The following is a 24,813-nucleotide window of genomic DNA, read 5'->3' as shown; positions in this document are numbered from 1 at the left end:
ATGATCATAAGTAATGTAACTTATTATGACTACAGCTGACCCTGACCTTGTTTTTGTATTGTCCTGCAGGTGTTTGATAGTTCCGGGTCGTTCCTGTCCTACATCAACACCACAGCAGACCCTCTCTATGGTCCACAGGGCCTGTCTCTCACCTCTGATGGACATGTGGCTGTGGCTGACTCTGGCAACCACTGCTTCAAGGTTTACCGCTACCTGCAGTAGGTAGAACCATTGCTTTAGGGACGGTCTTTTGCAGGCCTACCACTACCAGGGCGCGTCCCAACTGGCCCCCTATTCCCTTCATAGTGCACTACTTATTAACAGAAACCCATAGGGCTCTGGTCAAAAGTAGTGCACTATGTAAGGAATAGGTTGCCATTTGGGATGTACCCCAGATCTGGGCCGGACAGACAAACCAACCACAGCCTGACCTGGGTCAAAGAAATAGGTCAAATACTTGAAAGTATTTTAAGTGTTTGGGATGTGCTTGATTTACCTATTTATTTGAGTTTGCACTTTTGGGACTGTCCCATTGGTTCAGGCAAACCAAATCAAGTGCAGCACTTGAAGTATTGGAAAGTATTTGATCTAATGTATGTATTTTTGCCCCCAGGTCAGTGCACGTGTGCTAGCACTGAGCAACGACACAAACCAATGTACTATACATAATATACAGGTGCAATGATCTTTCCCATAGCTGTCCCTTTGATTTGCACATCTGATCAGATCCAGATCATCCAGTTAGAGTTCTCTGAACCCCCCAACATCATGAAGTAACAATATAACCCCAGTTGACTCCTCCATGTGGTGTGTTATGGAGTTTACTGAGTCTGTAATGGCACCCTATTCTTTGTGTAGTTCACTACTTTTGACCAAGACCCATTGGGTTCTGGTCAAAAGTAGTGCACTATGTTGGGAATAGGGTGCCATTTACCTCTTTGTTCAGTCATTGATGTAAAACTACGAGGAGGTATGAAGTGTGTGTATATACTGTAACTGATATTAGGAGACCAGATCAGTGATAGATTGAAGTACATGTATAATAATTGAGCCATGTTGTGAAGGAGCTCGTCCCAATGCATGAAGTTTTCTCTTTACCTTGTTAACTCAGACGTGACGACATAACAGTGGAGTTTCTGAACTGTTTCTTCGCCATGGTCTAAGTGCAACGAAAAATGTGCTTACAGTGAAACCAACCAACGACGCAAAGCAAAAGCATTTGAAACATAATTTCTCTTTCAGTTGTATCTAAGAACAAACTGACTTAACCTAAAGCCATCTCACATATAAAAGGTCATCACCATCTGTGCATTGATTTGCTGTATGAACTGTGTATGCATAACTGTATATAATGGATCATTATGCAGCTTATCTGTGCTTTGATTTTAAAACCCATATCTTTTGGTTATTCCGAGAACAGCAGTCTAGCATTCCAGCGTTTCTAAGTATGGCAGCTGTCCTAAAGTGTGCTTTTTAAATCAGGAGTTCAGCTGGAGAAGAGATGTCATGATTATTGCATATGTGAGCAGCAGAATTATTATAAACTTTGTTAATATCTGTTCTTTTTAAAAAGGAAAAAAATTCTAAATGGAATTGCTAATTTAATTTATTTTATACACTAGTTCAGCATTTACAAATTATTTTTCTAATTTGATGTGTTTTATTTTTTAGAAATTCAAGCCTTTGACATTTGTCTCCATATATAGTACAAACCCCTAGCCACTTTGAGGGGATTAGTAGAACAAACAGTGAGGATTTAGAATTTGAAAGATTTGGTTTTCCAAAAAATACATACAAGTGGGTTTTGAATTGTGACAAGTTGGAATACATATTGAAAACCCATACCCATGATTATATTACTTAATGTTATTGAACATGCAAAACTACATTAGATATTTCACTAATTTCTGGATTTCACTCTTAAATAAACACTGTCAACAGTAGAATTACCATTTATATAGTTTGTTTTCAGAAGCCACAGTGTGAATGTATCAACAGCTTCAGCGTGTGTTAAAGGACTAGAGTTACAATGTTTCATTGCCTGGTTATCACAGTTCATTACCAGGTTATAGCATTTCTTTACCGGGTTATAACGGTTCATTACCAATTTATAACAATATTGTCCTGAGGGAAATATTAGCATTAGATGAGCTACAGCGCTCTCACTCCCCCTGGTGTTCACCACTGTAACAACACAGCACCCTTGGTGCCAAAATAGAGTCCCTATAACCTCTCTGACATCATTATGCCAAACAGCAGCCAGACAGACTGTGTAGCCAATCACAGGTTGTTTTATTAAGGAGTATTAGACACATCATCACTATCTGTATCTTTGTGTTTCAAAAATATGTCACTCAACCTTCTTTCTATGTTCTCTGTGAATATGCACTGGTAATAAAAGCACATGGTTTATGGAGATACTGAGTGTGCTTTCTGCTTTCCTCTATTCATACTAAAAATATATCCTTCTCTGTATCAGTCTCTCTCTCTGTTGATGTCCAGGACAGTCATCCTGGGTCACGTGATGTTCAGGAGCCACAACTTTCTGGAACGTTTCGGATAGAAATGTGTTGCATAGAGCCAACATATTTCCCTATTCTCAATGTCCGACAAGCATGTCTCTTCTATGTAATATATTTCTATCTGGATGTTCACTGAAGGCAACCAAGGGTTATATTGAACACTGGTTGACCTCGTACTGTTTCATGAAGTCCTTGAGCATGTTACAGGCTTTACGGTTCTTAGTAGCTTTACACTTCCTCTCCTCTGGAATCTCCTCCAACCACATCTCGTTATCCAGGACATAGACAGGCCTACGGAAGACAGCATTTAGTTATACAGGTCTGGGGTGGACAACATTTAGTAATACAGGCGTGGGGTGGACAACATTTGAGTAATACAGGCATGGATAGAATAACATTTAGTTATCCAGGACTAGGGTAGACAGCATTGGAGTCTCTCACTCAAACTGCACTGAAATAGTCTCCCATTCTACACTGTACATGTACTGTACATTTCCAAATGGAGAAATCACAATCTTGGGCCCAAGTAGTGATACACTTTTACAGTATCTCAATTCAACAATATTGTAATAAATATCCTCTGCTGTCTTTTTTTACCTGGTGATTCCATGTATTATATCAATGTTGTCTTACAATATATTGACACATACTGTATAGTTAATTGAAAAGGAACTTATGTCCCAAATGGAACCCTATTCCTCTACATACATGGCGCACTACTTTTGACCCTGGCTGTGACCCCACTCTCCGAAGGTGTCTCAGGGGTAATTGAGAGATGCAAAAAACAAATTTCCAATTCACACATGCGTATAATACACACTTGTACATATACATATAACACCCACCTAATTATTATTATTTTATAACATGTTGCACTACTTTTGACCAGAGCCCTATGAACCCTGGTTAAAAGTAGTGCACTATATAGGGAATAGGGTACCATTTGGGACGCATCCCATCACTTACTTCCCATTGTGGTCAGTGGTGTCAGAGATGGTCCCATCTCTCCCCATGATCAGGTAGTTACTGTCAGTCTTCATGTCAAACTCATCACAGGCTTTACGTTTGATCATGTCTCTCACTGCTCCAGTCTGCATCACATCTTTACCTGGCATAGCAGAGAACCAGCACAACAATAATGTAAAAGACAATTATACTTCAAGAGAATGTTTACGTACCAAATGGCACTCTTTTCCCTATATAGTGCACACCTTTTGACCAGGACCCATCCAAAGTAGTGCACCATAAGAAATAGGCTGCCGTTTGGGATGCAAACTGTAATATTGTAGAACACTCACCTGTCTGTAGGATTTTGGTGAGTAATGTGGTATAATGTTTAAAGACTCCATCATCGGATGAGTTGACAAACTTAACGACGTACACTGTCAGAAAGACAACATGAAGTGGTGTTAGTACCAACTACAGCAGATTACAAATAAGAGAGTATTTGTGTTAGAGGTATAAACTCACCATAATTTACAAATGGAGAGAAACAAGCAAAGTTCCTGCGAGTCTCTTTCTCCATGTCTTTACTGTAAGTTACTTTCTTCTTCGGGCAACCACCTGAGACAAAGCAAATAAAAACTAGATACACAATAGTTGACAATAGTTCAGGCACTATCAAATACATTTTATGTCCTGAAAATACTAGCTGTAAGGAGTGCACATACCCTCTGCACAGGAGCACATATTGTCCTGACAGATCTTGGAGATCATGTTGCTCTTCTGGGGTGAGCTGTAGAACACAGTGCATCTCCTCTCTGTAGGGACATAGAGTTCAGAATTAGTCACTCAGACAATGGCTGTGTCCCATATGTCATTCTATTCCCTTTATTGTGCACTACATTTGACCGGGGCCGAATACCTCTTCAGGCTTCACCAGCCCCATGGACCTTCCAGATACATTACAACCATTGTCTTAACATACCCTAAACTAAACATGGTGGTATACCTGGGTTGTAGTAGTCAAAGACCACGGCAGCAGCAGGCTGCACCAGGCCCATGGGACTGATCTGTTTGGCCCGGAACGTTACACACTGTGGTTCCTCTGTGATCTGGAATACATAGCAACAATACAGCGTCAGAGGGAAGAGAGGACAGCCTTGGCGAGAACACGAGGACTCTTTTTCGAATCACTATATAAGTTGTACAGTAGTCATAGCAGATTGATGTCATGGCTTTGGATACAAGAGGTCTTACCTCAGCGAAGTAGAGGAACACTTTATTTGGGCCGATGTCATAATGGTCAATGTATTTCTCAGTACCCTTTACATTCTAGAGGAGAGAAATAGAAAAATACATAATTTTATAGTTTGACAACATGTCAATGTGGATCGCTAAAATGTGTTTTCTTCCTGGAACTGATTCTGCTGATAGCAGATATTTCAAAGGGTTTACTTGTAATAACTGTGATAAGTGGTTGTTTTTTCCTACTAAACGTAGGGCTCGATTCAATCTGTAGCGCTGAAGATCCGCACTACAGCTTGAAATTTAAAGGTAATTTTCAATTGAGCCGACATATCAAATGGTATTTGTCACATGCTTTGTAAGCAACAGGTGTAGACTAACAGTGAAATGCTAATTTACGGGTCCTTCCCAACAATGTAGATTTGTTTTGGTGAAATTATAAAAAAATGATAATACAAGGAATAAATACACAATGAGTAATCAGAGAGAACAATCTATGACTTCGGTGGCTGGAGTCTTTGACGAATTTTAGGGCCTTCCTCTGACACAGCCTGGTTTAGAGGTCCTGGATGGCAGGGAGCTCGACCCCAGTGATGTACTGGGCTGTACGCACTACCCTCTGTAGTGCCTTACAGTCGGTTGCCAAGTGTTGATGCCACCAGTCAAGAAGCTCTCAATAATTCAGCTGTAGAACCTTTTGAGGATCTGAGGGCCCATGCCGAATCTTTTCAGCCTCTTGAGAGGGAAGAGGCGTTGTGATGCTCTCTTCACAACTGTGTTGGTGTGTGGGCCATGATAATTCCTTAGTGATGTGGACACCGAGGAACTTGAAGCTCTCGACCCGATCCACTACAGCCCCATCGATGAGTGCTCGCTCCTCCTTTTCCTGTAGTCCACGATCAGCTCTTTTGTCTTGCTGACCTTAAGGGAGAGGTTGTTGTCCTGGCACCACACTGCCCTACCACCGCCGTGTCATCTGCAAACTTAATGATGGTGTTGGAGTCGAACAGGGACTACAGGAGGGGTCTAAGCACATACCCCTGAGGGGCCGCCGTGTTGAGGGTCAGCATGGCGGATGTGTTGTTGCCTACCTTCACCAGCTGGGGGTCGGCCCATCAGGAAGTCCAGGATCCAGTTGCAGAGGGAGGTGTTCAGTCACAGGGTCTTTAGCTTCGTGATGAGTTTGGAGGGCACTATGGTGTTGAATGCTGAGCTGTAGTCAATGAACAGCATTCTCATGTTCCTTTGTTCATGTGGGAAAGGGCAATGTGGAGTGCAATACAGATTACGTCATCTGCGGTTCTGTTGGCGTGGCATGTGAATTAGAGTGGGTCCAGGGTGTCTGGGATGATGGTGTTGATGTGAGCCATGACCAGCCTTTCAAAGCATTTCATGGCTACAGATGAGTGCTACCTAGTGAGTGCTACGGTGTGATAGTCATTTAGACAGGTTACCTTGGCATTCTTGGGCACAGGGACTATGGTGGTCTGCTTGAAACATGTAGATATTACAGACTGGGTCAGGGAGAGGTTGAACATTTCAATGAAGACTCTTGCGCATGCTCTGAGTATGCGTCCTGGTAATCCAACTGGCCCTGCGGCCTTTTGAATGTTAGCTTGTTTAAAGGTCTTACTCACATCACACTCACAAGAGTGTGATCACCCACGGGTGTCCGGAACAGCATGATTCAGTGTTGCTAGCCTCGAAGCGAGCATAGAATGTGTTTAGCTCGTCTGGTAGGCTCGCGTCACTGGACAGCTCACGGCTGGGTTTCCCTTTGTAATCCATGATAGGTTGCAAGCTCTGCCACATCCGACGACCATCAAAGCCGATGAAGTAGGATTCGATCTTGGTACTGTATTGACGCTTTGCCTGTTTGATGGTTTGTCTAAGGGCGTAACGGTATTTCTTATAAGCGTCCAGGTTAGTGTCCTGTTCCTTGAAAGTGGGAGCTCTAGCCTTTAGCTCAGTGTGGATGTTTCCTGTAATCCATGGCTTCTGGCTGGGTTATGTAGGTACGGCCACTGTGGGGATGACGTTGTCGATGCACTTATTAATGTGATAAACTCCTCAATGCCATCGGATGAATCCTGGAAAATATTCCAGTCTGTGCTAACGAAACAGTCCTGTATCTTAGCATCCGCTTCATTGGAACACTTCCGTATTAAGCGCATCACTGTTACTTCCTGTTTGAGTTTTTGCTTGTAAGCAGGAATCAGGAGGATAGCGTTATGGTCACATTTGCCAAAGGGAGGGCGAGGTAGAGCTTTGTATGCATCTCTGTGTGTGGAGTAAAGGTGGTCTAGAGTTTGTTTGCTGGTAAAACGGATTTCAGTTTTCCTGCATATGTAGCATTTACCTTGAATGCAGTCTCTACGAATGCGGAACCATTGCCTTCAAATTGAATCGAGCCCATAGTTGAATGCACTGACTGTGTATAAGAGCGTCTGCTGGATGGCAAAAATGTAAATCAATGTTAAATGTAGGCCTACTGTACCTCCTCCAGATCCTGCATGTTAGGTTTGAGTCCACTGAGAAGGGAGATGTCCACGATGACCATGCCTGTAGAATTACCACTGGTCAGTCTGTAGGAGACGAGGAGAGAGAGAACCATATATCCACTCATCCCACCCACCCCACACACACACACACACACACACACACACACACACACACACACACACACACACACACACACACACACACACACACACACACACACACACACACACACACACACACACACACACACACACACACACACACACACACACACACACACACACACACACACACACACACACACACACACACACACAGTATGTACGCACAGACACACCTGTACTCACCCCACACACACAGTGTAGACTAGGGACTTCTCCCTCTCCTCCTCCTGTGGGGTGTGTCTCTTCCTGCGTGTGCGCAGGTCAAACCATTCCACCCTGCTCATTGGCTCATCACTAGGGTTCCCATCCCCCTCAGACTCATAGTTATAATAGTCATCCAGCTCAGGACCATCGTCCACTTTCTCTGTAATTTTACACGTTTATGGTGACAATGAATAGTGATTTATGTTTTCAAACAGCACTCCAGCAAATGTGTTTAGTGTTTATAGATGCATTCTGACTGAAACGTACTTCTGTACTTGACCTCTCCCTCCACCGAGACATTGAGACTGTAGAAACCACAGAACAAGTCCATCCTCTCCAGAGTTCTGTAGGTCTGGACCACCTGACGACATAAAACAAGCACTGTGGACACATCCGTTGAGATTCAGACTGTCTTACAATGTTAGAATCATCATCATTTACTTTTAAATCTTTTACTGAATTTACTTACTGATAAGGTCCCGTTTCCCTTCCCCTCTGTGTTAATAGTGATCTGGCTTCCTGGGTTCACCTACCAAGACAAACCAGACAACACAGAGATTAGTAGATGTAAAACAGCATCTGATAAAGTTAAATCAGAGCAATGCTTGAATTCTAAACTCAATCTCACCTGGAAGGCAGATAGGGTCAGGGCATTACGCTTCGTAAGATGAACTCTCTGCTTGCGGCCGTTTTGGTAACACATCTCAACATTAAGGTCCAAGTCCTGAACATCATTGTCCTTGATACTGTACTTAGCTAGAGCCTCTAGAGCTACAACTGTATCCTGTTAGAGAGATGGAGAGAGGGAGGGAGGGAGAGAGAGCGAGAGAGAGACAGAGAGAGAAAGAAAGGAGAAGGAGAGAGGAGAAAGAGAAAGACAGGACAGAAAAAGAAAGAAAATGGATGAGAGAGAAAGAGGGAAAGAGAGAGAGAAGGGGCAAAGAAAATAAGAAAGAAAGAAAGAAAGAAAGAAAGAAAGAAAGAAAGAAAGAAAGAAAGAAAGAAAGAAAGAAAGAAAGAAAGAAAGAAAGAAAGAAAAAGTGAAGTGTATAACTAAGGCCAGGAGTTTTCCCAGTTCAAGTCAAGTGGTCAGTGATAACTCCGAGCTCCCGATCATAATGCTACAGTACCTATCTGTCTGTCTACTGGTGGCTTGACCTACAGTACCTACCTGTCTGTCTACTGGTGGCTTGACCTACAGTACCTACCTGTCTGTCTACTGGTGGCTTGACCTACAGTACCTACCTGTCTGTCTACTGGTGGCTTGACCTACAGTACCTACCTGTCTGTCTACTGGTGGCTTGACCTACAGTACCTACCTGTCTGTCTACTGGTGGCTTGACCTACAGTACCTACCTGTCTGTCTACTGGTGGCTTGACCTACAGTACCTACCTGGCCTGTCTACTGGTGGCTTGACCTACAGTACCTACCTGTCTGTCTACTGGTGGCTTGACCTATAGTACCTACCTGTATGTCTACTGGTGGCTTGACCTACAGTACCTACCTGTCTGTCTACTGGTGGCTTGACCTACAGTACCTACCTGTCTGTCTACTGGTGGCTTGACCTACAGTACCTACCTGTCTGTCTACTGGTGGCTTGACCTACAGTACCTACCTGTCTGTCTACTGGTGGCTTGACCTACAGTACCTACCTGTCTGTCTACTGGTGGCTTGACCTACAGTACCTACCTGTCTGTCTACTGGTGGCTTGACCTACAGTACCTACCTGTCTGTCTACTGGTGGCTTGACCTACAGTACCTACCTGTCTGTCTACTGGTGGCTTGACCTACAGTACCTACCTGTCTGTCTACTGGTGGCTTGACCTACAGTACCTACCTGTGTAGAGCGGAACCCTCCTCCGTACTGTCTCTGCTCAGTGAGCCAGCGGGCGATGCACGTCGCGTACGTCATGTCTCCCTCCGCCACTGTCTGGAGCAGGGCGTAAGCCGTGGTCTCCACGGAGATGGCCTGGGCCTGGGGAACCTGATTGGCCTTCGTCTCCCCGCTCAGCCTCAGAGCATCACTGGCCTCCCAGTGACATGTATCTGCTTCTGCAGAGGAGATATACAGTATGTTTAGCAGCTACGTCCTTAGCCATATAACATTGCAGGGGAGACATAATCAATAATATGGCGCACTCTGCTGTTTAAATGTTGTCATTGTGTATGTCTACCTTCCCTCAATGATCATACAGACCAGGGAATCAATGTCGACCCAGAATACCTTATCCTGACTTTTTCTCCAGCCACTACCGGTAATACTTTACAGGCGCTAGTAATCAAAGCAGGTTGAAGTCCAAAGGAATGAGTTAAAACAGTACAAACACACTTTAGATGAATAGAGCCTTTCTTATATAGACAACCTCTGAGGTAATTAGACAACTAGGCAACCCGTAGCCCTAGATGACTAGTAAAGTACCAAGGTACTGACCATTGTCACTGTGTGCCAAGGCCCTGAGTTTGGTCTGAGCCATGGAGGCACTGTCTCCGCCAGGGGAGGTTAGAGAGAGGGCGTAGGAGGTGATGGCAACAGAGAAGGGCCTCTGAAGGGAGTCCAGCTTCGACTCCAGGTAGGCCTTAGCCTGCTCCATAGCCTTCCTCTAACACAGGAAATGGTGGATAGATTTAGCATTAGAAACAACAAATGCATTAGTTAAGCATTATCACAACAAACACAAAAAGGCCTGTTGCTTTATTCTGGATCATATTGCTGCAAAACCAACTTGCCCTTTCAGGATAATAATTACACAACTTTTAGTAAGTCAGGTTAAGTCAGTGATGATAAGTTAGGTGATGTAAAGGTTAAGTCCATGACTTAGTTGAATCAATGTATTACCATTTCTGAGCCTTTTCCTTCAGGGTACAGTGCCACAGTGTGGTTCATGGCTATCAGAACGAACGCTGTCAGAGACACCTCTCCCTCAAACCCTCCCACTCCACCCTGAGGTGAGGGAATGGAGAGATAGCAGACAGGTAAAGACATCATATCGTATTGAATGGTATGGTACCTGCATGGTCCGGACATAAAGAACATTTGGGTCGTACTTTATTATATATTTTTGAACCTTTATTTAACTAGGCAAGTCAGTTAAGAACAAATTCTTATTTACAATTACGGCCTACCCGGCCAAACCCTAACCCGGACAAAGCTGGGCCAATTGTCCCTATGGGACTCCCAATCACGGCCGGTTGTGATACAGCCTGGAATCTAACCAGGGTCTGTAGTGACGCCTCTAGCACTGAGATGCAGTGCCTTAGAATGCTGCGCCACTCGGTAGCCCCTACTTAGAGGTTATAGGGGCGCGATTGCTACCCAGCCCGGGCAGAATAATTTTTTTGCCGATATTTGAGCTGACTGCTAGATGGTTGTTAGTGACAAATCCTAGAAAGACAACATCTCCTGCTGTTGTGCCCTTGAGAAAGGCACTTAACCCCTAAACTGCTCAACTGGCGGCACAGAGTAGCTGCTCACTGCTCCAGCCTCTCCAACCTAATGTGTATTTCTGAGGGGTAGGGTACAACATAGATCATATTTCCGTTTTGTATGGATGAATAAAGCATTCTTTCCTGCATGGTGCGGTCATAGAGTGGGTTAGGGTCAGTGAAGGCTCCACTGGCCAGCTGTTTAGACACCAGGTAGGAAATAGACTGTTGGATGTAGGAGTCCTCCACTGAAATCACGTCCCTGCACTGGGACAACTCCTTGGCTATAAAGGCTGTCAACCAAACACTGCTTGGGGTTGACAGGAAAGCTCCATAGGATCCATCGGTCTTCTTGAATGTCAGGATTCTGCCGTATCCTTGAAAAGAGAAAGAATCAATGAATTTCAACCATTTGATTCCCACAAGGGTAGATGTCTCAAAGGGGATTAACTTAAGTTCTCCCAGTGTCCCCTCACCAGCCTGTATCATGGCTTGGGCTTCATCTCTGCGTTCAGCCTTTAGGTCAACCCACTGTCCAGTAGCGTCCAGGTATCTCATGGCGTGGATGGCTGGAGACATGGTGACCATGGTCTGCTCCGCACACCCCTTGGGAAGGGAGATGAGCTGGTCCACTCCATCCAGGTTTAGACAGTTCTCTACTGACTCTCCCATCACACCACCTACATGGGCGTGATGGGAGAGGTTTCCCTGTTATAGTGGTAAACTAGCCCTGGAGATTGGTTTAGAAAAACTGGTCAGGGAAAACTCGTAGTCTGAAATAATATCTCATGGACCAAAATGTAAAAATGTTCTATGTAAATACATACAGTACTACGGACCCCACACAGTATAGGTTCCACACTAGCAGAAAGTCTGACTAAAGTATTTATCGACCCTCCTTTCCTTTGATACTGATGTAGGTGTCAGATTCCAGTCCAGGGACAGCATTAGGAGGAGGTGGAATTTCGAGGTCTATTGACTTGGCAGCTGTGTGACATAGATAAGAAATGGAGAGACTGTTTTAATTCAATGGTCTGATGAGGCTTGTTTGCATAAATATCACTTTTACTACAGGTTTCACGTTTAGAAAGACATCATTACCTCTCCCATCAATGTTGTATTCATGTTGTATTGAGACCAGTTCCCCTTCCCCCTGTATAACAAAACAAAATGTGAGCATTCATTCAGATTGTTTATACAGACATATAGAGATGTTGGATCTTAATTTGAGACAGATTGCTACAGCAGGAAAATTATCCTGCAGCAACAGGAAATGTGAATTAATATGTGAATTATAATTAATGGACATTTTTGTAGGGGTTGCAACTGTTTTTGTAAGGGAAAATCAAGTCAGAAATATCAAAGTGGAAAGCCTTTTTAAACCTATTATATACCACACATTTTAAATGTCCTGCATTGCAGGATAGTAATCCTGCAACAGGGTAATCAAATTAAGATCCTACATCTGTACTGTAACTTTTGTATAATAATGGGAGAAAAACAGTGGTGTTCAGCACAATAAAGAAGTGAGAACCACATGTAGCCTAATGTACACATGTATCATAGAGACATACTGAAGCACTACTAGAGGGAGAGAGGTGATACAAGTGTCGTGTTCATACCGTGACTTTGAGGTCCTTCTTGATCTGGTCGCGGGCCGTCTTAGTGTAGGCGTCTACATGGATAGGGATGTTTCCTATGACCAGAGGAACCACAGTGAAGTAGACAGGGACAGCAGAGTTACCTGGTACTGTGACCACCTGTTTGTCCCCTCTGTCTCCCCCTGCACTGCACAGGCCCTCCACCCATGCCAGCTCCACTGTCACCTTCACAGAGAGAAACACATATACATGGTAGTAGATGTGAGTATAGTAAAGATGTCTATCAAAGGAATCTACAGATGAAAATGTCTGCAACTGCAGTTTATTTGTATAAATGGCTGTTGGAGGCATTTTGGACTCAAATATATTGTTTTGACAACACTAGTTACCTCCATACTGTCGGTTCTGTAGTTGAACACCACAGCTTTCATCTGTAGCTGTTCATTTCTCTTCACAGAATAGGGAAGTCTGAGAGAGACAAAGAAGTCCTGAAACACCACCAGAGGCTTGGGCTCTGCTATACAAAACCCTGAAGGGAGAATCAACACAAACATTAACCACTTGATGACTGTCCTCTGAAAGTCTGTTTGTGCTATCATGCCATCTTTTTGTCACTCGTTGTCATGGTTGGCTTGACAATGACAGCTAAAATGAGTTTGCAAGAGCACAAATATATTTAGGACTAGGCTAGTGTAATGGTCTTAGGTTAGAAGGAAGAGGTGACCTACCTTTTGTTTTAGAGATCCCCACTGCTTGAACCTCCCAGGTAGTGATGGAGTCAGGGACAGCAACACTGTGTCTGAAAATAATAACGTACAACATATGTCATTCCTAATATACTTGTTACACTATATTGGTCCCCAAGTTTTACCCAGTCAGTTCACATGGTCAGGGAAAACTCCTGGTCCCAGTCATGACTGTCCTGGCTTGTGTCCCAAATGGCACCAGGGCCGGTAGTGCACTATATAGGGAATAGGGTATAATTTGTGACGTAGATGTTGCAGGTTACCATGTTACCTTACAAGACCAGAGGGCCCCACATCAACGATCCCCCACATCCAGGTCTGAGGGAAATAGGAGCGGAGGTGGACAGACACCTCATCTATGGCCTCTTCTTCCTCACCAATATCATCAGCCGCTAAACAGGAGGACAGGGAAGAGGACAATCAATACAAAATATGTGCATATACTGTAGTACAACTAATCTGAAAAAAGACAAAAGTATTGATTTATCTAAGAAGTTCTATATTAGTGATTAGAAACTGGGTGGTTCGAGCCCTGAATGCTGATTGGCTGATTGGCTTAAGTCGTGGTATATCAGACCGTATACACCGGGTATGACAAAACATTTATTTATATGGTTCTAATTACATTGGTAACCAGTTTATAATAGCAATAAGGCACTCTGAGGTTTGTGGTATATGGCCAATATACCATAACTAAGGGCTGTATCCGCGTTGCGTCGTGCATATACCACACCTCCTCGTGCCTTAAATGCACCACAATAATCTGTAGCTTGTGAGATACTTCTGAGATGCTATTGACATTCCAACTACTAATATAATAATATAATACAATACTGTACTTTTAGCCAGGCTGTATGCGTTCCTTCTCTTTGTGATGTTGCTCCTCAGCATGGTGGCATCTCTGCAGCACTTGAGGAAGGCAGCGCGACATGGAGCAGACTTGTGGGTGGTTTTAGAGTGACGACTCTCACAGGACAGACCCAGGCTGTTAAACCTGGCCCCATCGTGACAACACCTCTTCTCCACTGGCTCCTGGTACCTGTTGACTGCAGATAAGAACAATGTGTCTAGCTAATAAATTATATCCATGTAATATGCTAAGGAAGACTTTTCCTGAAACATATCTGAACATTTGTAAATTAAAGGATTATTGAAACCTATCCTCTGGAGCACTCTCCATATTCTGTAACTAATAATACCTGATACGCTCACCATAAGAGTGAAATCAGCATGCTCAGAAGATGGAGGGAGAATAGGAGAGGTTACTGCTACACCTACTGATATCAGAGAAAGCCTGGTGATGGTTCAGGGCTCTCTTCGGTCTCGTCCGTCCACTTTTGTTGTTACAGGAGTAATCTGATTATCAGAGTACAAAAGAAAAATCATTTTACAATATTGGGTGAAATAAACTCCATCAACGGAAACAGCTTCAGTGGTGTGCTTTTACCAATCAGGAACATGTGCTATTCATTCAATATTATAATGAGTTAAATGTCTAAATGTAAATCGTACACTTTCTCACGTGACTCTCTGTATCTACACAGTTGGTTATAAAGGCGAGCCCAGCGTCCTGTAACACAGACTGGTAGTTTTTGCCTCCTCCCACAGAGCACGCCAGGTCATAGGAGTTCATGTAGGCAAACATCTAAAGAAGAAGATTACTTTATTGGTCCATTTACTGCATGAACAACAGATATTTGTCTTTTGGTTATCCCATTCTCCCTGGTAGACAAACACATACTGTCCTGTACATACAGTAGAAACATATCAATACAGTACATACTGTCCTGTACATACAGTGGATACATACACTACCGTTCAAAAGTTTGGGGTCACTTAGAGATGTTTTGTTTTTGAAAGAAAACCTTTTTTTTGTCCAGTAAAATAACATCAAATTGATCAGAAATACAGTGTAGACATTGTTAATGTTGAAAATGACTATTGTTGCTGGAAACGGCAGATGTTTTATGGAATATCTACATAGGCATACAGAGGCCCATTATCAGCAACCATCACTCCTGTGTTCCAATGGCACGTTGTCTTAGCTAATCCAAGTTAATCATTTTAAAAGGCTAATTGATCATTAGAAAACCCTTTTCTAATTATGTTAGCACAGCTAAAAGCTGTTGTTCTAATTAAAGAAGCAATAAATCTGGCCTTCTTTAGACTAGTTGAGAAGCTGGAGCATCAGCATTTGTGGATTCGATTACGGGCTCAAAATGGCCAGAAACAAAGAACTTTCTTCTGAAACTCATCCGTCTAACTCACAGTCTAACTCATCAAACTCACTGTCTCTAACCAGAATAGAAAGAGGAGTGGGAGGCCCCGGTGCACAACTGAGCAAGAGGAGAAGTACATTAGAGATCCTAGTGTACTTGTCCTCTTGCTCAGATGCTTGTTCTAGGTCCCAAGAAACAAAGAGATCTTCTGTTGAATCTGACAATTAATCTGGATGGTTGTACAGTCATCTCAAATAAAACTGTGAAGGACCTCGGCGGACCCTGATCTCTCTTTTGAAGAACATATCAAGACTGTCTCAAGGACAGCTTTTTTTCCATCTACGTAACATTGCAAAAATCAGAAACTTTCTGTCCAAAAATGACGCAGAAAAATGTATCCATGCCTTTGTTACTTCTAGTTTGGACTACTGCAATGCTCTACTTTCCAGCTACCCGGATAAAGCACTAAATAAACTTCAGTTAGTGCTAGATACGGCTGCTAGAATCCTGACTAGAACAATTTTTTAAAATCATATTACTCCAGTGCTAGCCTCCCTACACTGGCTTCCTGTTAAGGCAAGGGCTGATTTCAAGGTTTTACTGCTAACCTACAAAGCATTACATGGGCTTACTCCTACCTATCTTTCTGATTTGGTCCTGCCGTACATACCTACACATACGCTACGGTCACAAGACGCGGGCCTCCTAATTGCTCCTAGAATTTGTAAGCAAACAGCTGGAGGCAGGGCTTTCTTCTATAGAACTCAATTTTTATGGAATAGTCTGCCTACCCATGTGAGAGACGCAGACTCAGTCTCAACCTTTGTCTTTACTGAAGACACATCTCTTCAGTAGGTCCTATGATTAAGTGTAGTCTGGCCCAGGGGTGTGAAGGTGAACGGAAAGGCTGGAGCAACGAACCGCCCTTGCTGTCTCTGCCTGGCCGGTTTCCCCTCTTTCCACTGGGATTCTCTGCCTCTACCCCTATTACAGGGGCTGAGTCACTGGCTTACTGGTGTTCTTCCATGCCGTCCCTGGGAGGGGTGCGTCACTTGAGTGGGTTGAGTCACTGACGTGGTCTTCCTGTCTGGGTTGGCGCCCCCCCTTGGGTTGTGCCGTGGCGGAGATCTTTGTGGGCTATACTCGGCCTTGTCCCGGGATGGTATGTTGGTGGTTGGAGATATCCCTCCAGTGGTGTGGGGGCTGTGCTTTGGCAAAGTGGGTGGGGTTATATCCTACCTGTTTGGCCCTGTCCGGGGGTTTCATCGGATGGGGCCACAGTGTCTCCTGACCCCTCCTGTCTCAGCCTCCAGTATTTATGCTGCAGTAGTTTATGTGTCGGGGGGCTAGGGTCAGTCTGTCACATCTTGAGTATTTCTCTTGTCTTTTCCGGTGTCCTGTGTGAATTTAAATATGCTCTCTCTAATTCTCTCTTTCTCTTTTTCTTTCTTTCTCTCTCTCGGAGGACCTGAGCCCTAGGACCATGCCTCAGGACTACCTGGCTTGATGACTCCTTGCTGTCCCCAGTTCACCTGGCCGTGCTGCTGCTCCAGTTCCAACTGTTCTGCCTGCAGCTATGGAACCCTGACCTGTTCACCGGACGTGTTACCTGTCCCAGACCTGCTGTCCCAGACCTGCTGGAACCCTGACCTGTTCACCGGACGTGCTGCCTGTCCCAGACCTGCTGTTTTCAACTCTCTAGAGACAGCAGGAGCGGTAGAGATACTCTCAAAGATCGGCTATGAAAAAGCCAACTGACACTTACTCTTGTGTTACTGACTTGTTGCACCCTCGACAACTACTATGATTATTATTATTTGACCATGCTGGTCATTTATGAACATTTGAACATCTTGGCCATGTGCTGTTATAATCTCCACCCGGCACAGCCAGAAGAGGACTGGCCACCCCTCATAGCCTGGTTCCTCTCTAGGTTTCTTCCTAGGTTTTGGCCTTTCTAGGGAGTTTTTCTTAGCCACCGTGCTTCTACACCTGCATTGCTTGCTGTTTGGGGTTTTAGGCTGGGTTTCTGTACAGCACTTTGAGATATCAGCTGATGTAAGAAGGGCTATATAAATCAATTTGATTTGATTTGATTTGATTTCTATTCTGGTTAGAGCCAGTTTGCGCTGTTCTGTGAAGGGAGTAGTACACAGCGTTGTACGAGATCTTCAGTTTCTTGGCAATTTCGCGCATGGAATAGCCTTCATTTCTAAGAACGAGATTAGACATGAGTTTCAGAAGAAAGGTCTTTGTTTCTGGCCATTTTGACAGTTTTCAGCTGTGCTAATATAATATAAGCTGGTGCACTTCACAAAATAGATAGCATCATGAGGGAGGAAAATGATGTGGATATATTGAAGCAACATTTCAAGACATCAGTCAGGAAATTAAAGCTTGGTCGCAAATGGGTCTTCCAAATGGACAATGACCCCAAGCATACTCCCAAAGTTGTGGCAAAATGGCTTAAGGACAACAAAGTCAAAGTATTGGATTGGCCATCACAAAGCCCTGACCTCAATCCTATAGAAAATTGGTGGGCAGAACTGAAAAAGCGTGTGTGAGCAAGGAGCCCTACAAACCTGACTCCGTTACACCTTAGCCAAATACATTTAAACTCAGTTTTTCACAAATCCTGACATGTAATCCTAGTAAAAATTCCCGGTCTTTGGTCAGTTAGGATCACCACTTTATTTGAAGAATGTGAAATGTCAGAATAATATTAGAGAGAATTATTTATTTCAGCTTTTATTTCTTTCACCACATTCCCAGTGGATCAGAAGTTTACATACACTCAATTAGTATTTGGTAGCATTGCCTTTAAATTGCTTAACTTGGGTAAAACGTTTCGGGTAGCCTTCCACAAGCTTCCCACAATAAGTTGGGTGAATTTTGGCCCATTCCTCCTGACAGAGCTGGTGTAACTGTCAGGTTTGCAGGCCCATTTGTGTCAAATGACTTGTGTCATACACAAAGTAGATGTCCTAACCGACTTGCCAAAACTATAGTTTGTTAACAAGAAATTTGTGGAGTGGTTGAAAAACAAGTTTTAATGACTCCAACCTAAGTGTATGTAAACTTCCGAAACCTGGTAAGGGTGCGACAGACAGAGGCTCTGTACCTTCTCAGGAGTGAGTTTGTTGTTCTTGTTGAGGATGTAAACAGCTGTATCTACAGCAGCCAGAGCTACCTTGTCTCCCTGGTCTGTACGGACCACCACAGTCACGAAGTCAGCTGGTTTATGCTCTTTAAATGGAATGATCTCGATCTGAAAACACAACACCAAAGATAATATCACATTCTGCCTCCATGCAAACCTATACTGAACAAAAATATAACGCAACGTGTAAAGTGCTGGTCCCATGTTTCATGAGCTAAGATCCCAGAAATGTTCCACATGTACAAAAAGCTTATTTCCCTCATATTTTAAGCACAAATTTGTTTACATCCCTGTTAGTGAGCATTTCTCCTTCGACAAGATAATCCATCCACCTGACAGGTGTGGCATATCAAGAAGCTGATTAAACAGCATGATCATTACACAGGTGCACCTTGAGCTGGGGACAATAAAAGACCACTCTAAAATGTGCATTTTTGTCACACAACACAATGCCACAGATGTCTCAAGTTTTGAGGGAGCATGCAATTGGGATGCTGACTGCAGGAATGTCTACCAGAGCTTTTGCCAGAGAATTGAATGTTAATTTCTCTACCATAAGCTGCCTCCAACATCATTTTAGAGAGTTTGGCAGTATGTCCAACCGGCCTCACAACTGCAGACCGCGTGCAACCACGCCAGCACAGGACCTCTACATCTGACTTCTTCACCTGCGGGATCATCTGAGACCAGCCACCCAGACAGCTGATGAAACTGAGGAGTATTTCTGTCTGTAATAAAGCTCTTTTGTGGAGAAAAACTCATTCTGATTGGCTGGGCCTGGCTCCCCAGTGGGTGGGCTTATGCCCTCCCAGACCCACCCACGGCTGCACCCCTACCCAGTCATGTGAAATCCATAGATTAGGGCCTAATGAATTTATTTAAATTGAGTGATTTCCTTATGTCAACTGTAACTCAGTAAAATTGTTTAAATTGTTGCATGTTGCATTTATATTTCTGTTCAGTATATATAATTTTGATTGATCTTTATTAGTCAAGATGAAAACATACAATTTGCCTTCTTGATGCACAGCACCGACAAAAGAATAAAACCATAATTGTCTAATTGTAGTAAGAGTAGAAGTAGAATGGATGAAGAATTGCAGCATTTAGCTGGAGCTAAGCTACAGATAGCAATACTGGGTGATTTGAAAAGTCATAGTCAATCAATCAATTATATTATAATACTTTTAGCAAAAATGTTTACCTTTAATTTACAATCTGTAGAAACTTTGAGAATAGAAAGGTTCAGAGCTTTTGTGAAGGATCACAGCACAGTTTAAACATATTTGGCATGGTAGAGCATGGTGTTTGCAACGCCAGGGTTGTGGGTTCAATTCCCATGGGGGACCAGTATGGAGAAAAAAATGTATGAAATGTATGCACTCACTACTGTAAGTCGCTCTGGATAAGAGCGTCTGCTAAATGACTAAAATGTAAATGTAAATAAATCCAATATGGATGGTGTTAAGAGATGGATGGGAGGGGTTGAATGGAGCTGAAGGGTGGGACTAATAAAAACAAGATAACAAATGTAAAATATACTGTGTCTGTAAAATGTATATAGGTTCAGAACTTTTGTGAAACAGCACAGTTAAAAATATATGGCAAATATAAATCAAACTGGATGGACATCAGCAATAGATGGGAGAGGTTGAGGGTAGAGGAAGGCAGGACTAAAAACAAATACAATATAACTATTGTAAAATAGATTGTGTCCGTAAAATGTATATAGTGTGTGTAAGCTGGAAGTAGAAGCCTAAGTGTTCTTGTTCATTAGTTTACTCCAATTACGGGAGGGGTGGAAAGGTTAGCGGAAAATCATTTTTATTTTATTTTATTTAACCTTTGTTTAACTAGGTAAGTCAACAGAAAATAATAATGGAAAATATATTTTTTTAAATAAAATATATATATGTATGTGTATTTATGTATGTATGTATGTATGTATGTGTATGTATATTTATATTTACAAAAATATTACATTGATGGAAGTTACAATCTATGTACAATATTAAAGCTGATCTTCCCTTAAATATGAATAATAATAATAAATCAAATAAAACAAAGAGTAGAAGTAGAGAAACAAGCAGCAACTACAGAACCTGTCCTTTGCAGATATCTTTGACATCGGCCCATACAGAGTCAGCCACTATGGTAGTCTTCTCTGGTGCCTGTGTGAAGTAGTAGGCCACCAGTCTGAAGGAGGGGACCAGGTCAAGACTGTAGGGCAGACTGAAGGTGGTCAGCTCAGTCCTCTGGACCCTGTTCATCTGGACCACTCTGCCCTTACTCAGGACCTGACACAGAATGGAAAGAGAGGAAATAACACATTATTACTCTTCACTACAGATATTGAAATGGTTCATTTCTCAACCCCCAACGTGCTTATATTAATGTTGGTTACAGACAAACTATAGCTATGACAATCCCAGTCTACTGTAATGTCTGGAAACTTGAAGCTATGCACAGATAAAGTATGTTGCAGAAGTGGTAAATGGTCATCTCCATCCATTATTAGAATGGACTGATACTCCAGTATGTTACCATATAGTAGATGTAGGCTGGTCGTGGGGTGCCTGGTGGGGTGATGTCTCTGAGAGTGACCGTCATGGTTCCTCCAGGCTCCAGGGTGACATGTTCTATCTCTACACTCAGGTAGCTGTTCCCCTCAGACTGGACTGCTGACACTGTCATTTTGGCATCCCCCACTATTACCTCCTCCTCCGCTCCCTCAGCAAACATCTGGAGAGAGAGGAACAGATATGACCTCACATCAAACAGTGCACTACCTTTCTGCTAACCACATAGAGCTTAGAGACACATATTGCATCATATTATGCTTGTCAAACTACATGGGAAATAGAGTGTTGATTGAAAGATCTCTGTGTCTGTCCTGTACCTTGATATCCATAGATGTGGCTAGTTTGGGCACTTCGAATGCGAGAACAGCCTCACCCTTAGAGTTACCGGATCCCTCCATCTTAACAGACTGTGTGCCTTCTACAGAGGCCATTGAAACTGAAGCTCTCATACGGAGGTCAGGGGCTGGGGACCCATCTGGGTGAGTGGTGGTGGCCTAAGAATGGAACATGCAGCATATGCCAGTCGACTATGGCTGTAGATACAGTCATATTCTAAATGGTAAAGCAAATACAATTGACAACACTGATAGCTATTGTACATCTCATTTGGAAAAGGGATTTGCTAATCTCAATATGATGTCCTGAATGAATACAATTATATTTTATTCTGTGGTGTTAACATTTGTCTTTGAGTGCAGAAACGACCACACTGTACCAGGATAGAGAACTTTCCTCCAGGTGTGAAGTATGCCTTAGTCTTAGACATGTCAATGATGTATGGAGACGTCACTATCTTTACTGAAGTGCTCTCAGCTTCTTCTAGATCTCCACCTGACAGAGAGAGAGAGAGAGAGAGAGAGATATAGATAGATAGATAGATAGATAGATAGATAGATAGATAGATAGATAGATAGATAGATAGATAGATAGATAGATAGATAGATACAAATACAGAGAGAGAAAGTCACTGTCATACATCACAAACAGTTACTGTATGCCCTATAGAAAATACCTGAATCTGCTGGCATGGTCATGTTTATCTAACTGTATGAAGGACCCACTTGCTGTTTCTAAAGCTGTAACAGCTATGTACAGATTGTATCCCTCCATGTTTGGGATACTTTGCTTTCCTGCTTTCCCACGTAGGTCTTCAGTTGGCAGGGTAATGCTGGCGACGCCGTCTTGGATCTACAATACACCAGAAATAAGTTCACAAATGGCTCATCAGAAAAATAAAAGTCAATGGAAACAATAACTCCACAATCAGAAACATTGACTTTAATGTTATGTTTTTTTAATGTAAAGCTTTGAGATGATAAAGCGAACTCACATAAGTCTTGTTTTCTAGGCCAGGTAGATGTATTCTTTTGCCTCCTTGATTGATTAGTCCAAATCTTACATAAGCTATGCCATTGACACCTTTGCCATAGGTGTACCTGCAATCAACACACATGTATTTGGCACACTATGAAAAAAAGTATGAAAATGTAAGTCGCTCTGGATAAGAGCGTCTGCTAAATTACTAAAATGTAAATGTAAAATGTATGAACAATTCACAAAACAGTCCATTAATGCAATCTGCTTCAACAATCTCACCTTGCAGAGACACTGAACTGAAAGGAATCCTCTGTCAGCAAATAATATGGTTTCAAAGCTGCTATCTTCACCTCAAACATAGGAAGAACTGAAAGAAATAGAGGGGAAGCTTGTTGGGCCGTATCATACAGTCAGACAACCTACGTTAGATACTCACCATATTCTTTGACCTCAAACTCCACTGAAGAGTTGGACATGGGATGGTTGGTAAAAGAGGCAACAATCTTCCAATGGCCAGCCCTGAATCATATGGACAGAGTAGTGGTCAGTGCTACTGATGTCCTGTCTTCCATAGACTTTATGTCAACATCCTACTTACGTCTCAACGTCAGGGATCACTATGCTCCTCTGAAGGAGTTTACTGGAGTGTAGAACCTGGTTGTACACCAGCAGGCCTTTGGAGTTCTGTAGAGAGACAGTAAATGTTATTTAGAGAACAGAGAGTTTATATAACACAATAAGACAACTTTAACATGTAGTTAGATGTCTTGCAAACTTACAAATATCTTGACATTGATGCTTTCTTCAACAGGCAGCAGATAGTTGTCTAACGTGAAGACCCTGAAATTGACTGGAAAAGGAAAAACTGGGATTAGGCTGAATGTATAACTAAAACCATATGTAATGTTATTTTACACTTTACCATTCTCTCCTGGATTGTAGATTGGTTTGTCTGTCTGAATGAAGACATAACCCTTTTTTGTTGACAAAAGGATTGTTGTTTTATTTGTAATGGAACCATAATCTGCAGCCAGTTGGATAAATGGCACAATTTTCTTTTTTTTTCTTATGCTTTTGGTTGCCTCTTCGTACAGGCTAGGAATGACCTATAAAACATGAGAATAGAGGCAGGATGATTGAAATTCATGTTCCAGTAGTTCCATAGGGCATGAAAAGAGGTTAGCCTTCTGCATACTTACCCTCATTTTCACAACCGCCTGATAGCCATTGGCTTCATTGAGAGTTACATGCTTTTTTTCAGACAGAACTTTATTATCGGCGGTTTGGTACAGGAAGTACAGAGTGTACTGTGTAGGCTTGATAGCTCCCTGGAGCTGTACTGTCACTGTCTCCTCTACTCCCAAGTGGACTATGTTCGGAGCAGTGATAAGACATCTGTAAACACAAGCACACATGAAAACAAACAAACACACGCACGAACCAGCACGAGCGCTCACACACACACACAAATTGTGTTACTTTTTGAGAACTGCGACATGACAGAAAATGAGCATGACCAATGATACAAGTAAAATATACTGTATCTACAAAGAATTAGCATGGACAGAACATAACTCACATTGGCCTCTGCCCACTAACTGCAGTCAGTGCAGCCATGATCAGAAGCAGTGTGTTCCTCATCTTTCTGCTTTACCGTCTGGTCTGTATCATGCCACTGGAACAAGAGTCTTCTTTAATTGTCTCAACCCCAAACTTGCACAGGAAAATAAAACAAAATACTGTAGAAGTGATCTATCTGTAAATCTATGTTGCTCCAGTCTGTGAGTGGGAGGTTTTCTCTCTGGGTTCCGCAGCTCCAAGAGAACAGGTTACCGTATCTCAAATGGCACCCTATTCCTTACATAGTGCACTACTTTTAACCAAGGCCCATAGGGAATAGGGTTCCATTTGGGACAAGACCTCAGCATCAACACCCACTCTAGCCCACCTACCTCTCCTCCCATCAGCTTATCTGACTCCAGTCTTGGCATTGGAGGAACATTATGAAATACATCACGTGTTTTCTCAGAAACCAGATTTTGGTTATGTCCCAAATGGATTCCTATTCCCTAAATAGTGCACTACTTTTGATCAGAGCCCTATGGGCCCTGGTCTGAAGTAGTGCGATATATAGGGGCTCTGGTCAAAAGTATTGCACTATGTAGGGAATAAGGTGCCATTTGGG

At 42.8% G+C, this 24,813-nt stretch overlaps 2 protein-coding genes across 5 annotated transcripts in view; one reads left to right on the top strand and one right to left on the bottom strand.

Annotated features, from left to right (window-relative positions):
* LOC106612871 (tripartite motif-containing protein 3) overlaps positions 1 to 2,418 on the top strand; it is a 42,629-nt gene extending 40,211 nt beyond the window's left edge. For all 4 annotated transcript variants that reach the window (XM_045724527.1, XM_045724528.1, XM_045724529.1 and 1 more), the window contains one exon: positions 70 to 2,418. In XM_045724527.1, the coding sequence (XP_045580483.1) occupies positions 70 to 222 (153 nt within the window). In that variant the 3' untranslated portion in view covers positions 223 to 2,418. The remainder of the gene's footprint in view (positions 1 to 69) is intronic.
* On the bottom strand, positions 2,274 to 24,501 carry LOC106612870 (complement C4). Its single transcript, XM_014214474.2, has 40 exons — positions 24,208 to 24,501; positions 23,828 to 24,023; positions 23,551 to 23,734; positions 23,408 to 23,478; positions 23,227 to 23,312; positions 23,065 to 23,147; positions 22,908 to 22,995; positions 22,642 to 22,747; positions 22,373 to 22,499; positions 22,027 to 22,142; positions 21,629 to 21,805; positions 21,274 to 21,471; positions 20,832 to 21,026; positions 18,691 to 18,837; positions 14,863 to 14,995; positions 14,629 to 14,706; positions 14,190 to 14,396; positions 13,622 to 13,742; positions 13,333 to 13,403; positions 12,994 to 13,133; positions 12,626 to 12,829; positions 12,105 to 12,156; positions 11,907 to 11,990; positions 11,480 to 11,683; positions 11,148 to 11,380; positions 10,417 to 10,521; positions 10,012 to 10,180; positions 9,418 to 9,632; positions 8,208 to 8,363; positions 8,049 to 8,108; positions 7,847 to 7,940; positions 7,559 to 7,739; positions 7,207 to 7,294; positions 4,722 to 4,796; positions 4,474 to 4,576; positions 4,193 to 4,282; positions 3,993 to 4,085; positions 3,821 to 3,904; positions 3,489 to 3,630; positions 2,274 to 2,813 (listed from the first exon to the last, which is right to left on the bottom strand). The coding sequence occupies exons 1-40, from the start codon at positions 24,267 to 24,269 to the stop codon at positions 2,672 to 2,674; spliced, it is 5,160 nt and encodes a 1,719-aa protein (XP_014069949.1). The 5' UTR covers positions 24,270 to 24,501; the 3' UTR covers positions 2,274 to 2,671.
* Between the last annotated feature and the right edge of the window lie 312 nt (positions 24,502 to 24,813).

The sequence above is a fragment of the Salmo salar genome, chromosome ssa09 (genome assembly GCF_905237065.1).
Source record: "Salmo salar chromosome ssa09, Ssal_v3.1, whole genome shotgun sequence".
NCBI lineage: Eukaryota > Metazoa > Chordata > Actinopteri > Salmoniformes > Salmonidae > Salmo > Salmo salar.
This window is presented reverse-complemented; position numbering and strand designations above follow the sequence as displayed.

Coding starts and splice junctions, on each gene's coding strand:
- LOC106612870 (XM_014214474.2), bottom strand. CDS start 24,269: ATGAGGAACACACTGCTTCTGATCATGGCTGCACTGACTGCAGTTAGT. Junction 10,522..11,147: donor TCTATGACCGCACCATGCAG/GAAAGAATGCTT, acceptor CCCTCACCTCAG/GGTGGAGTGGGAGGGTTTGA. Junction 4,086..4,192: donor TATGTGCTCCTGTGCAGAGG/GTATGTGCACTC, acceptor GCTTTGTCTCAG/GTGGTTGCCCGAAGAAGAAA.